Source organism: Perognathus longimembris, chromosome 11, assembly GCF_023159225.1.
Source record: "Perognathus longimembris pacificus isolate PPM17 chromosome 11, ASM2315922v1, whole genome shotgun sequence".
Lineage (NCBI taxonomy): Eukaryota > Metazoa > Chordata > Mammalia > Rodentia > Heteromyidae > Perognathus > Perognathus longimembris.
The window spans coordinates 52,430,672-52,446,617 of NC_063171.1; the positions used below are offsets into that span (position 1 = coordinate 52,430,672).

At 37.3% G+C, this 15,946-nt stretch overlaps 1 protein-coding gene across 6 annotated transcripts in view; it reads right to left on the bottom strand.

Moving 5' to 3' along the window:
- Window positions 1–15,946, bottom strand: part of Rps6kc1 (ribosomal protein S6 kinase C1) — a 139,941-nt gene that overhangs the window by 86,438 nt on the left and 37,557 nt on the right. For 5 of the 6 annotated variants that reach the window (XM_048356704.1, XM_048356703.1, XM_048356709.1 and 2 more), the window contains one exon: window positions 6,851–7,213. The exons of the other annotated variant lie outside the window; for it this stretch is intronic. In XM_048356704.1, the coding sequence (XP_048212661.1) occupies window positions 6,851–7,213 (363 nt within the window). The remainder of the gene's footprint in view (window positions 1–6,850; window positions 7,214–15,946) is intronic. 6 annotated transcript variants of the gene reach the window in all.

Here is a 15,946-nt window from a genome sequence, read left to right on the forward strand (position 1 = left end):
ATACTATGTAAAAAGCAATCAGAAGATAGAATAATAGTACTAGGATCTAGTGAAATACAAGCATTATTAGAAACAAATACACATTTTATTGTGTGAAAAGCTTTAATTATATGGGAGGATATTACCATTATCAACATGCATACATCCAACAACAAAGCCTCAAAACAGATAAAGAAAAAATTATAATAATAAGGAAAGGGGGAAGGAACTGGGGAGGAGGAAAGGTGGGAGAAAAATGAGGGAAGGTGGGAGAAAAATGAGGAAGGGGGTAACAAGTTGGAAAAGAAATTTACTCACTACCTAATGTATGTAAATGTAACCCCTTGGTACATCTTCTTGAGATGAGGGCACAAAAGATGAAGTTAATCTGACTAATTTACATTATTTACATAGGCAAAGCTAACAGTGCTCTTCTTTCACATTAAAATGGACATGCCACCGGCTGGTGGCTCATGCCTGTGGAGGGAGCTACAGTTCAAATAGTAGTTTATGCTTAAGTAGCCTTAAGCATAAAACCTCCAGGACAGGGGCTGGGGATATGGCCTAGTGTGCTTGCCTCATATACATGAGGCCCTAGATTCGATTCCCCAGCACCACATATACAGAAAATGGCCAGAAGTGGCGCTGTGGCTCAAGTGGCAGAGTGCTAGCCTTGAGCAAAAAGAAGCCAGGGACAGTGCTCAGGCCCTGAGTCCAAGCCCCAGGACTGGTTAAAAAAAAAAAAAAAACCTCCAGGACAGTTCCCGGGCTCTGTGTTCAAGCCCCAGGACTAACACACACACACACACACACACACCCCAAATCCAACAACTTGCTGGATAGAAGATGAGCACACAAAATCAGTAAGAATCTATATACATAGGAATGAACAATTAAAAATAATAATTCCTGGGCTGGGAACATGGCCTAGCAGTAGAGGGCTCACCTGGGTTCGACTCCATGGACCACATATATAGAAAAGGCCAAAAGTGGCACTGTGGCTCAAGGGGTAGAGTGCTGGCCTTGAGCAAAAAGAAGCTCAGGGACAGTGCTCAGACCCTGAGTTCAAGCCCCAGGACTGGAAAATAATAATAATAATAATTCCACTCATAATAGTTCTCAAAATAAAGTAACTAGGAAAAATATAAAAAGCAACTAGACATGAGATGCATATGCTGAACACCCCAAAACACTGCTGAAAGAAATTAAAAATATAAATAAATAGAAACACATCCTGTATTGAAAGAATGAAAGACAATATTGTCATGGTTGCAACCCCCCAAAATTTTCTGATTTAAAGTAATCCCTATCAAAAATCCAAGTGCTTTTTTACAGAGAGGGAAATTTTAATTTTTAAACTAATATAAAAATTCCAAAGGGCCTTAAGTAAAACATAATAATAGGGTTTTTTTTCTTCATAAAGGTCACAGTTTTTGAAATATGTATAGACATTACTAAGAGTCTAGCACATGTCTACCTAGGCATAGGTTAAGCTTTGAAAAGTGGGTTGGTAATGTTAGACAATTTACCAGAATAAAAATAGCAGAGGATGGTTTGCATCTCCAAGCTGAGTATTAACATCAGAAGTAATCTCTAATCAGTCAAAAATGTCAAGGAAAATGTGCAAAGAAAAATCATAGTAACAACATCTAACAGGTCTTTTCATAAATTTCATTCATAATAGTATGCAGATCTCAATGGAAACAAAAAGGAGAGGAGAAACAAAGAGTGAAAAGGGAACGAAAAGGGGGAAATTCTTTTTTCGTTTATTTGTCCAAGACAGGAACTGGAACTCACTATCTGAGGCTTGCTTTCACTCATTAGCTGGCACTCTACCACCTGAACCACATCTCCTACCCCAAGACTGGAATTTTAAAACTACGACAAGGCCAAATAAAAAGCAACATATAAGCTTGTGGGCAGGGACATGAGGAGGAAACATGGGGAAAGAGAAGGAAGGGGTGATATTGTCCAAGAAAGAAATATACACATTACTAGAATTGTGAAATGATAACCCCTCTGTATAATACCTTACTAATAACAATGATATTACATTTTGTTTAAAAAAAAACAGATGTAGATTATGTAGTAAATCTATAAAATACTTTCACCAAGGTACATATGACATAATCATGGGCCATATTAGCATGCTACAAAATTGACAAAAGTATCTCCTTTAGAAGGGCCATTGTTGAGGCCGGGAATAATGGCCTAGTGGCAAGAGTGCTTGCTCAATTCCCTAGCACCACATATATAGAAAACAGCCAGAAGTGGTGCTGTGGCTGAAGTGGCAGAGTACTAACCTTGAGCAAAAAGAAGCCAAGGACAGTGCTCAGGCCTGAGTCCAAGGCCCAGGCCTGGCAAAAAAAAAAAGGGGGCGGGGGCATTGTTAAATATTATTTTATATTTTCATAATTAAGAAACATTCGATATTCCATATCACAGTGCCTCGTACATAGAAGTAATAAGTACTTGTGAAATAATCAACTGGATAGACGGTTGAGTAAGCACATAAATGAGAGATACTAATAAGAATGAATGTACAAAATTTTTAATATCTGACAGTGGAGTTGTGCTGCTTCTTCATTTTTAAAAGTTTCTTTATTTTAAATTTAATTAGGAGGAAAATGTGTGAAAAGTAGCATGGCATAGTGAAAAGACAAGAATATGTGGATTTGGAAACTTTTAAGATTCAAAAACTAGCTCAATTCTTACCAGCCATGTCTTTGAGCAAATTATGTAAGTCTTACTTTCCTCCACCTGTAAAATGGGGACTACAATATCTACCTTACAAACACAGCATGCCATCAGTTTTGGCACCTGGAACAAAGTATACAAGACCAGTTCTCAAATCAATTCTGTAATTCATAATGTAGTCCACAGATGGGTGTTACTAACAATACTCACCATCTGGTGGCTTCCTGTTTTAAATAATTATTCTTGCTAAGTAGGTGCCAAGCTTTTAGAATCATTATATTAAATGTTTGCAACCTCTAAAATTTGGTCCCCTTACACAAAGCCCAGTATGACCAGCCATAGTTCAGTTTTTAGGGTTGCCTTGAAAATTAAAAATAACATAAGAACACCTTGAACAGGGACAAGCTTGTAACAGATAACAAGTTGTTATTTAAACATTCCATTAATATCTTTATGTAAACCATTTGCTACTCTACATTATCACAACTATTCCAGTAAGACCACCCAGAGAATACAGATTAATCATATCAGCTACTAACAGTAATATAGAAACAAATGGACACGGAAGGTTGATACAAACTATAACCTTCTCTTCAAAGATTCAAGTTGATTTCTTTGACCTTGATTTCTGGATAAAAGCCTGAAGAGTAGATGATATCTTCTTCATCTCAAAAACTACTTTGAAACTAAGAGAATGAGTAAAGAGTCAGGATCAAAAGAGAATTCAAATTTATCCCTAGCAAGGCATACTTTTTCCTCCTCTAGAAACACAAAGAGAACTGCTGCTACTGCACTTTGCATCCTGCCTCAGTTGTGCAAACACAAGTTGTATAAGAAAAACACCAAGCCTACTAACAGCTCAGATAAACTCTTAGGATGGGTAATTCAATAGTAAAATTATAAATTTTTCCAACCTATAAAAATCTCTTTATAAAACCACCAGGTGGCTCTGAAAGAATCTTTGGGGGTTTTTTTTGGATTCGCAATAATTAGAAATAAGCATTTTATTATATAGTATGCAAGTCTAAGCCAAGGTCACAGGAACAACTGTTCCAAAAATGGTTAAATTTAAATAATTCACAGGTATTACCAATCCTAACCACTAACAGTTTGTTTACACTGAAAAAAACTTTTCCCAAGGAAGCATCTTTTTCTGAGAAAAATGAGACAGGGGGGTAACAAGTTTGACAATTAATGTACTCACTATGTAACTGTAACCCCTCTGTTTGTTTTGTTTTGTTGCCAGTCCTGGGGCGTGGACTCAGGGCCTGAGCACTGTCCCTGGCTTCTTTTTGCTCAAGGCTAGCACTCTACCTGAGCCACAGCGCCACTTCTGGCTTTTTTGTATATATGTGGTGCTGAGGAATCGAACCCATGTATATGAGGCGAGCACTTTACCACTAGGCCATATTCCCAGCCACTGTAACCCCTCTCTATATCACCTTGACAATAAAATTAAATTAAATTTTAAAAAATCACATCAAACTCACAATCTAGAGCCCCCAATTTTCCCACAAATTAGGAAATAATGTCCATATGTCTGTTAAGTGGTTATCTGGCATAGTTTTACACAGAATCTACAGACTGTAGGTACTGCTTTGACATGTTTTGCCCACAGTCAAACACACATTACATAACACACAAATGCATGCATGCGCACTCACACATCTAGATAGATAGGTAGAAACAGATAGGCAGACTGACATCATCTGGGTCTCACTTGGGTACGATATGCAATCATACTGCTTCAGCCTCCTAAGTGCTAAGGTTACAGCCATAGTCCACTATGCTTGACTGGAAACAGAAGTTCTTTTACATGTTGGTTTAAAAATTAGAATTTGAAGATGGCAGTTGAGTTTTAGAAAGAAGAAATTAAAAGAAACTAGAATTCTATGACTATGAACCAAGGGGTTCCCTTACGTTGCCTTAATAAAACCAATCACACTGTGAATAAACAATAAGACTAAAAGTCAACTATTAATTCTGTGGATTCAGTGACACACTGACAAGAAAAACCCAACCCAGAACAAGAAAACACACTGGTTTCAGAAGGAAGATATATATTACATACAAATATGTTTAAATGTCTAGCATTCCCTCTAAGGCATGGGTTTGGCAGGCACAGTATCAAATTCTAGTACAGAAGTAATTAGCAAAATAACTAAAAGAAATCTGTTATTTGCAGATATACATCTATGATTCTCATTTTGAAGCAACAATTTTTATTTCTCTAGTGCCATCATGTGGTAACATTATGAAGCGTGCAAAGATTAAAACAAATAAGTTTTAGATTTGAAGAAAAAAAAAGATGTCACATTAAATGCTTTATTATGTCAGCTAAACACCAGGAAAGTTTCAGCACATAATTATCTGCGAAATAAAGAGGGGAGGACAACATTAAGCTAGATTTTTTGCAACTAATCCTCATTTGAAATCCTCAAAGCAAGGAACAAAAATGAGTAGACTTTTATGAAGAGACCAGTCCCACTAGCAAACACCCCAGAGACTGTGAAAAAAAAAACCTGGAAAACAAAAATAAGAAAATGCTATTCAGGAGGATGAGATCTAAGGATCTCAGTTTGAAGCCAGCCCAGGTACGAAAGTCCATGAGACTTTTATATCCAGTTAATCACAGACAAAGCTGGAAGTAGCATTGTGGCCCAGGTGGTAGACTGCTAGCCTTGAACAAAAAGGAGCTTAGAGACAGTGCCCAAGCCCAGAGTTTGAGCTCTAGGACCAGAAAGAAAGAAAAGAATGAAAAGAACAAAAGGAAGGAAGGAAGTGAGGGAGGGAGAGAGGGAAGGAGGGAGGAGGAAATGAACAAACTATGGAAACAAATGACTTATAGATTAGTTTCTCGATTAGAAATGTTAAAAGTGATAGTTAAAATTATATAATGACAAAATTCATGGAAAATTAACATTAGGATCAATTATTTGAAACTGTAGAACAGATCCCAAGTGATTATATGAGCAACTTCACTAAGAATAATTACTAACCCCAAAATAACAAGATTCTATCTCCTTTTATTGCTATACACACAGAGCATTAATAGACTTTTAATCCACAGGTCCAACAAAATAGGCTAAGAACTGTAACACCTGCATGTCCAGTTAAAGAAAGAAATTGAACACATTCACTGCACTATGCTTCTTTCTAAAACTCTACTAACACGGTAGCAGCAGAATTTAAGCAAAGCACAAACACTCGGAGAGAAGACAATAGCTACAAAAATGTAAAGTGAGAAGGAACATAAGAGGTTTCTTGAGTTGGAAACATCGAGACAGTTGTCTGACTCACATGGCAGAGTAGAAGTCTTCACAGCTTGATAGTACTAAGTAGCTGTGGAATGGCAGTGAAGGCTAAAAGCAAGAGAACTAGTCAAAATCCATAGCCAGGTAAATTCAAGGTCCTTATAGAACACTGTAAAACTGATTGTCAAACGTTGAGAAGGGTGAAACAAAGTTCTAGACTGTCAGATGCCAGTCAGAGTAAGATGGAGTACTGTCTATAAAGTATAATTCAAGAAGCTATGGTGATTTTAATGATACTGAGCAACAATGAAAATGATTTTCTAGAAAGAAAGCTATCAACTTTAAATTACAGAATCCAAAAAGTCATATAACTAACTGCAGAATGGATCATTCTGCTTCTGCTAGGAAAAAGGAGAAAAACAAAGCTGATATTTAGAAAATGAAAAGGGCAGGGTAAATTCTACTTATAGACATTCATTTACACCCAACTCTCCATACTCGTATACAATATTTAGTAGAAAATGACTGAAACCAAAGAAGAATGGAGGCAAATCCAAAGCCTTTTTACTTCTTCCAATTAAAAGCCCATGTAAGTACTCATTTTTGTCTCCTCAGGCCACTAATCATAAACTCACTGGAGAATCTATGAAAGCTCTTAGTAAACACTTTTGGTGAACACTAAAGACACTGATAAGAGTCCTGTTTTTGTAGATTAACTGATCCACCAATGATAATGTCATTTAAAGTTCAGTATTTTCAGTCATGTTTCTTCGTGGGATTACATGGAAGACACAGTTACATTACACATTTTTTTCCAGAAACCAAAATAAGAGTGTGTATGTATGTATGTATGTATATATATATATACACATATACATATATGTGCATTAATATGCATATTAATATAGATTAAATTGTACCTTGGACACCTTCGAGGAGTAGATCGACTCCCTTCCTATAAAAATCATAAGCAGCTTCATAGTCATCTTCCTCTTCCTTTTTCAAAGCTAGCTTTATTAATTCTCCTGCTTTCTCCAAATAATCTCTCTTGCCAAGCCTAGGCTTTAAACTGCCAGGAAAGAGGCTACGACTCTCCCGTTCTTCCTCTGCTTTGTTTGGTTCACTGTCAGAAGCAACAGCTCCAAGTGCCGAAGAATCTGAAGAAAGACTGAGACCAAAACTTCTAATGGGAGAGTTTTGATTGGAAGCCATTCCATCATCTAACTCAGCAAGAGAATCAGCATCAACAGTAAGAGATAGCAGATCACTGTCACTGGAGAATCCTAGAAATGGGATCACAATAGTAAACAGGTATTAAATTGAGCATCAGCCACAAGAACACAAATCACAAAATTATTCGTTTGTTATATTAACCAATCAATTAAGAAGACTGATTTAGTGAAAGAAGTCACTGTCTAGCAATTTCTTTCCATTTATTTCATTCATTTTTGCACTCCCCTTATAACTCCAGAAGATAATTTCCTTATCTTAATCACCAAAAAGACAAGTCACAAGAGCCTTTACCCAAGATCTTGTAAACTGTTTTATGGAAAACCGTTCCATATAAACACAGCTGTAAAAATTTTGAAAACACACATTGTAGTAAGGGAAAAGAGAAAGAGCTTTGGAATAAAACCAGAAGTGTGCTTAAATCTCAAATCTTAAAACTTCAACAGTGTGATCAAGAAAGGATACCTTAACCATTTACTTATTATGCAGTTTTATATGAGAAATGGTTAATACATAAAAAACATGAGACTCTTTGAAATTATGTTATGATTATATAATAATTATATAATGATTAAATAATGTGTCCTCATAGAGGTGTCACTTCAGGGAACCATTCATATCAGAGAAATGGATGCTATTTGGGGAATTTAAATGAATCAAATGTAATAAAATTTTTGTTTCACTCTCTTCTACAGATTTGGAGACAGCTTTGGACAATATCTACACCTTAGTTCTCAGAGAGAAAATGAATATCGATGTTTCTGCATTACTTCCCCCATTTATATAACTGATTTCACAGTACATGAGCATGATCCAAAACAAGTTAGCAAACTTTCCACTCAAGACCTCCCTTCACATTCTTAACAATGATCAAGGACTCCACAAAACTTGTTTACAGACTGTATCTATAAATATTCACCAATTCTTCATTGATATTAGGAAAGTCAGACAATTTTAAAGATAAAGCATTGACTATATTAACATGAATTTTACAAAAAAAAATCTTTTTCAAAATAAGAAATATTTATTGAGAGAAAGGTACTATTTTACAGTTTTACAAATCTTATTAGTCTCTGGGTTAAAGAAAAGTAACTAGATTCTCATGCCTGATTCTAAACACTACCATCATATGTTGTTCTGGTTCAAAGATGTGAAGAAAATGCCACTGGTATATGTGTGCTGATCCTGGGGACCTGAACTCCAGGTCTAGGTGCTGTCCCTGAGCTGTTTTGCTCAAGGCTAGCATTTTACCAATTGGGCCACAGCTCCACTTTCAGCTTTTCAGTGGTTAATTGGAGATAAGAGTCTCATGGACTTCCCTGCCCAGGCTAGCTTTGAACTGTCATCTTCAGATCTCATCCTCCTAGTATTACAGGCATGAAACTACCTCCTGGCAAGATTAATTTGCAAGCCAGGTTTAGACGCTACTTTAATGCCCTGTTAATATATCCTTGTTTTTATTTTTTTCCAAATCCTTAGAATTCTCATAAAGTATGAGTTCTGTTCCCAAAAAGCAAGAGATTTCATGAAACCCACAATCTCAACTGGGATTCATTGGACCTAGTGAAAAATCATTTCAGTTCCCTGACATTTTAGCCATACAGATAGTACTTCATAATTAAAATGTTTTATGGTAATCTAAAAAGTTATTTATTCATTCTTCTGAGAAATAGGTCATTATTATGGGTTATTTGGTAACTTAAAAATACTTTATGTATACTAATAAATATCTTACTTGAGAAAAGAAGTTCTGGTTTATACAGCTAATCACAAAAGAAGGGAAAGGTTGTACTACAGGTCGCTCAGCTCCCTGGTGCTTTTACAACATCAAGTCATTCTGCTTCATACTCTACCTGACTGTCTTTTCTAACAAGGACAGTAATATCAAACAAAGGACAAGAGGGTAAATTATATGCACTCAGTGATGATAAATATATATATATATGTATATATATATATATGCCTACAGAGATCATCCAGCAGCCAATACCAGGATTCAGAAAGGGAGGGAGGTAGGAAGGTAGGGAGGTAGGGAGGAAAGGAGGGAGGGAGGGAGGGAGGGAGGGAGGGAGGAAGGGAGGGAGGGAGGGAGGGAGGGAGGGAGGGAGGGAGGGAGGGAGGGAAGGAGGGAGGGAGGGAAGAAAGAATAAAACCCAACATCAGTAGGTCATACTAGATACCTGGGAGGATAAGAACAATATGATTATGATTCAAGGCAAATCCAGGCAGAAAAGTTAGACTCTACTTCAAGAAAGAAACCAGTAAAAAGCAGGGCTGGAGGTGTGACTCAAGTAACAGAGTACCAGCCAAGCAAGCATTGAGGCCCTACGTTCAAACCCTAGTACCTCAAAAAACAAAGTTAGATATAATCAGAAATGAAGATCTATTTAAGGTAGAAATAGTCCCTAAAACATCTTCCTTCCTTATTTTTTCTCCTTCTCAGTTAAACTGCACCTTACCATGACTGAGAAGGTTAAGACAATTGTATCTCCTCAGTCATATGCTAAAACTAATCATCTTCCAATATTTGCTGTTATCTTTCTTTTCCATGTTTGGGCAATTTCCAAATTCCCTTCTCAATTAAGTATTCTCCACAACATGCTAAGAACTTTTTTTCTCTATTCTGTTTTTTTCCCAATGTTGGGTAATGAAGAGGACCTCATATATGCTAAGCAGCACTCTACCACTGAGCTACATCCTCCAGCCAAAAATGACATTTTCTTTTGGTTGGGATATGAAAGATGATCCCCCATGAGCCCATAAGTTATGGCACTACTGGAAGACAGTGGAACTTTTAAGGCCAAGTTGAAGGCAGTTAGGTCACTAGGAATGTGCCCTTGAGTATTGAATGTGTCCTTCAATATTCAAGCCCCGAGGAAAAGAGGAAAAGCCCTGGCCTTTTCCTCTTCCCTCTTTGCTTCTTCTCCACCAGAAAGTGAGCAGTCCATCTACTCATAGGTTCAAAGACAATGAAGCCACTGACAATGGACTGAAACCTCTGAAACCATGAGCCAAATTAAACCTTTCCTCCAAAGAAAGTATTCATCTCAGCTATTTGGTCACAGTGATGGAAAGCTAACACACATTTTAAAACTCTTTTTATCACTATAGTAATGAATAGTATAGTAATATACTATAGTAATCTCATTTTTGAGCCCTTCCCCCATTCCCCATGCTAGAGACTGAACCACTGAGCTATACCTCCAATCCTTCATACTTATCACATCATAAAAATAGTCAGTACCTGGCCTATTCATTCTGCAGACTGAACACATCTGTTTAATATAGTACTTGCTCAACTCTTAATTATGATCCCACAATTCAACTTATTTTATGTAAAACTACACAAAAAGATCACATGAAGTAAAAACTAAAACCCAGAAAAAATAAGTTAAAGAGGTAAGATATAAGGAACAATAGGTATGTAATGGGTTCTCCAATGAAATAATTACAAAAAAACACTGTGGTTAAAGCAGGGAAACCACTGATACTTGATAGAATATTAAGGCTATTTGTCAAAAGTTAAGCCAACCTGAATTCAATCCATCCTTATACAGGTCCTTTAGGCCATCATAAGAGTAAGAAGTACATCCTTCACCAACACCATCAAGTCAAAAATCTAAGCCTTTTAGGCAGTGATACTAGGGTCAAAGGTCCCTGGAAAGCCTTCTGCCTCCAGGTTCATATCACAGAGATTCCAGTCTCAGGGCTATTAGAGGGCCCCAGGTGACTTGTTAAAAAGCAGCTACAGACATGCCGAGCTTATTTAGCATCCCCTCCTTACCCTCACCTCTGTGCTTTGAACTGTGCAGAGTAGGGCAGTATAGCAAAATCTATCTAGAACACCATCTCTGAAAGACAGGCCTCAGGGAGAAAGGTTGAGCTGCCCACAGGAAAAAAAATTCTTTATTCAACAAGCTATCAGAAATCCACATTTGAAGACCATCTGTCAAAAGAGACTGGTCTCCTTTAGAACAACAGGTGGGCTGTCATGGGTGACTATATATATAATACATGGCCTCGTTACTATTAGCTGATAGTGTTCACTGAACTCTTGAGGTTCAAATATTGCCATAGTCAACCAAAGGAAATTTCTACTTGTCCTAGTAGCAATGATTCATGCTTCACACATAAAGCAAGACAGCTAGCCAGCACATCAAGGTTACCTGGAGGTGGAAGACATTGAGATTAGTTTCCATTAAGATATGAGCCCCTTACTAATGTGATTTTAAGTAAATATCTAAATCCAAGGCTTAATGCTAGTTAAGATTCTTGTACTTGATGCCTACTCATCAATTAATAACAGCTGCTGTCATTTCTTCTCATGTTTCTCTTTTTTTTTTCCAGGTAGGCTCTCACATTATAGCCCAAGATAGCCATGAACTCACAATTTTCCTGACAACACCTGTAGTCTAGGACTACAGGCATACATCGCCATGCCTTGTGTATGCTTCGCCTATGAAAATTTATTTAAAAAAAAAAAAAAAGAATGTCAGGATGCCTTCTGTGTATCTGCTGAAAAAAAAAATGAGCTCAGACAACAATATATTAATTATAATTACAGCCTAATACTGTTTTATCTCATGAACAATAAAGCTCTATTATTCAGCTTTCTTTTTTACCCAATAAAATTTTTGCCTGTGTTTTTGTTTCTTTAGTTTGTTTTTTATTCTTTTTAGACAGGATCCTGCCATATAGTCCAAGTTGGTCCTCAACCCTTGATCGTGCCGCCTCAGCTCTCCCAGAGCTAGGATTATAGGAATACACCTCTACACCTGGCTCTCAATTATCTTACACTGCTACTCCCCATAACCGCCTCTGAGCTCCAGGATTCAATTCTATTACCAGCTTGCTAGGGGCTCACACATCGCAAGCATTCTAAAATATATATTCTCTATAAACTTAATCTCATTATAAAATACACAGCTTAACCTCTATAAAACTCCTATTTCTTAGTTGAAAATAGGAATTTGTATTATTTCTAATGTTCCTTCTACTCTAAAACCTTCATTTCTATATGAATATTGTAATTTATCCTACCTAGCTCCTAAAGATATAATATCCAATATCTCCACATCTCTAGCGTTTTGTTTTGTTTTGGTTGTTTTTTTTTTGGCCAGTCCTGTGCCTTGGACTCAGGGCCTGAGCACCATCCCTGGCTTCTTCCCACTCAAGGCTAGCACTCTGCCACCTGAGCCACAGCGCCCCTTCTGGCCGTTTTCCTTATATGTGGTGCTGGGGAATTGAACCCAGAGCTTCATGTGTAGGAGGCAAACACTCTTGCCACTAGGCCATATTCCCAGCCCCATCTCTAACGTTTTTAAGAGTCAATATTTATCATCTGTCTTGTGTGCATCATGTACACATTGACACATACTCATTTGTGCTTATCTTGAGGAAAATGACCTATTTATAATACGAAGAACTGAATAAAAGAACATGAAATAATAAGTACCTAAGAGAAAAAATAATTTCTTTAAGTTGAGTATGCAACAAATATTCTAACACAGGAGAGGCTAGACTAATCCATAAGATTTAGAATTGCTATGGTGCCATCTTGTGGACATTTGTAGAATATAAGTTCTAGTTCAAATGTAAATTACTTTTTTTTTCTTATTTATTGTCAAAGTGATGTACAGAGAGGTTACAGTTTCATACGTTAAGCCTTGGGTACATTTCTTGTACTGTTTGTTACCTCCTCCTTCATTCTCCCCTTCCCCCTCCCCCTTTCCCTATCCCCCCATGAGTTGTTCAGTTGGTTTACACCAAACAGCTTTGCAAGTATTGCTTTTGTAGTCATTTGTCTTTTCATCCTTTGTCTCTCGATTTTGGTATTCCCTTTCACTTCCCTAGTTCTAATACCAGTATATACAGTATCCAGTGTACTCAGATGAGATACAGTGATAGTGCGGGTACAACCACAGGAAGGGGATACAAGAGGATCATCAACAATAGAAGCTATGGCTTCACATGGCATGTTGAAAGTAATTACAACAGTGATATAACAGTCGTTTCCATAACATGGAATTCATTTCACTTAGCATTGTCTTTTTTTTTTTTTTTTGCCATGTATATGAGGCAAGCACTTTACCACTAGGCCATATTCCTAGCCCACTTAGCATTATCTTATGCGTTCATAAGGGCATAGCTATTAAGCTCTTGTGATCCTCTGCTGTGACTTGCCTAAACCTGTGCTAATTATTCCCTATGAGGGAAACCATAGAGTCCATGTTTCTTTGGGTCTGGCTCACTTCACTTAGTATAATTTTTTCCAAGTCCTTCCATTTCCTTACGAATGGGGCAATGTCATTCTTTCTGATAGAGGCATAAAATTCCATTGTGTATATGTACCACATTTTCCTGATCCATTCGTCTACTGAGGGACATCTGGATTGGTTCCATATTCTAGCTATGACAAATTGTGCTGCGATGAACATTGTTGTGCTGGTGGCTTTAGTGTGTTCTTGTTTGTGGTCTTTGGGGTAGATACACAAAAGTGGGGCTGCTGGGTCATAGGGAAGCTCTATGTTTAGCCTTCTGAGGAATCTCCATACCGCTTGCCAGAGTGACTGAACCAGATTACATTCCCACCAACAATGAAGTAGGGTTCCCTTTTGGCCACATCCCCTCCAACATTTGTTATTGTTAGTTTTCTTGATAAAGGACATTCTTACTGAGGTGAGGTAGAATCTCAATGTTGTTTTGATTTGTATTTCTTTTATGGCCAGTGATGTAGAGCACTTTTTCATATGTCTCTTGGCCATTCTCATTTCCTCATCAGAGAAGTCACTTTTTAAGTCTTTAGCCCACTTGTTGAGGGGGCTGTTGGTTCTTTGCAGTTTTGTTTTGGAGGAATTTAATTTTTTTAGTTCTGCATGTTTTAGATATGAGGCCTTTGTTCGTTGTATGGCCGATAAAGATCTTTTCCCAATCTATGGGCTGTTTATCCTGGGAGCTATGTCCTTGGCCCTGCAGAAGCTCTGCAGTTTGATGCAGTCCCATTTGTCCATCCTTCCCTTGATTTGTAGCATTTCTAGGTCTTTGTTAAGGAAGTTTTGTCCTGTGCCAAGGAGCCCAAGTGTTTCTCTTACTCCTTCTTTTAGTGTTTTCAGGGTATCTGTTTTAATTTCGAGGTCTTTGATCCATTTGCAATTGATTTTGGTTCAGGGTGATATATAAGGATCTAGTTTTAGTCTGAAAATTATTTTTAGACTTTCCACATTTTGTCTTGTCAAACTACAACCTGTATTACATAGACTTATGTACTATAAAAAGAATTAGCCCAGAAAAAAAAAAAACAGACTTCTAGAGTTAGCCATTCAGAAAACAATATATTTAAAGTTCGCCTTTCTAAATCAGTCTTTTAAAAAGAGATTTAGAAGCTGGGTGCTGATAGTTCACATCTATAATCCTAGCTACTCAGGAGGCTGAGATCTGAAGCCAGCCTGGGCAGTAAAATCCACGAGACTTTTATTTCCAATTTACCACAAAAGGCCAGAAGTGGAGCTATGGCTCAAGTGGTAGAGCACTAGCCTTGAACACAAAATCTCAGGGAGAACACCCAGGCCAGAGTTCAAGCCTCAAGCCTGGCAAAAAAAAAAAAAAAAAGATTTAGGCTATTAAGTATCCTATCAACTAAATAATATTCCTATTTAGAATGATTCTCAAAGAATCAACTTTAGATCCACAAAATTAATAACTCAAATAGTAAAGAGAAAATGAATGCTATTTTGATTAAAAGATTTTTATCAGTTAAGTAATTATACACCGTAATTATACACCCTTCCAGTTCAATGTTTTAAATACAATCAATACTATTCAATTTAGCAGCTTGCAATCTTCATGCTTCTCTATAATAGAAAATAATTATCACCTTGCCATCAAATAAGAACACAAATCTTCAGCACAATGTCATTTTAGTGAATCCCTTACAAAATTCAGTAGTATTTGCTATCTTCAAAATATATACTTCAGCTGGCTACCAGCTGGAGGCTAAGAGCTGAAGATCACAGTTCAAAGCCAGCCTGGTCAGGAAAGTCCGAGACTTTTATTTCCAATAAATTACTCAGAAAAAGCCAGAAATGGTACTGTGGCTCAAGTAGCAGAATGCTATCCTTGAGCAAAAAGAAGCTAAGAATTAGCACCCAGGCTTTGAGTTCAAGACCCAGGACTGGCAAAAGATTGATACATACATACATACATACATACATACATACATACATACACACATACGCACGCACGCGCGCGCGCACACACACACACACACACACAGAGGTGTATACTTCATTTACTCTATGAAGGGCCCCCATAGGCCTTTTAGTCTGTAGGATTGTTACAATGGGCACATGGGGAATTCTTGATCCATAATTTCCAGGACCCCAAAGAAGCAGGTAGACTTTGCTATTCCAAAAGATATTTAAGAATATTCACTCTGCTACATATAAAAAAAGAGGCTGATTTCCCAATTTGTACTTGTGGTTATGACCATCTAATTCTTTTCTCTGGTTTACTACATGAACCTGGAAAATGTCCCTCTCAAAACTGAAAAGGAAGTCAAGTAATGTACTAGGAAGAGGAAATGACACAGGTTGCCAGATGAGCCAGACAAACATCAAAGGCAACAGTATCAAGATCAGCATAGCAGTAAAGCAACCTGTATCCTTCAAACAGGCCAACAGCTTAGGGAAACATGTCAGAAGCTCAGGTCTCATGCACCACTCTGGGCAGGTTTTCACAGTGTCACAGCAACCTCATGAGAAAGTTTAGTTCAAACAAAACATACAAGT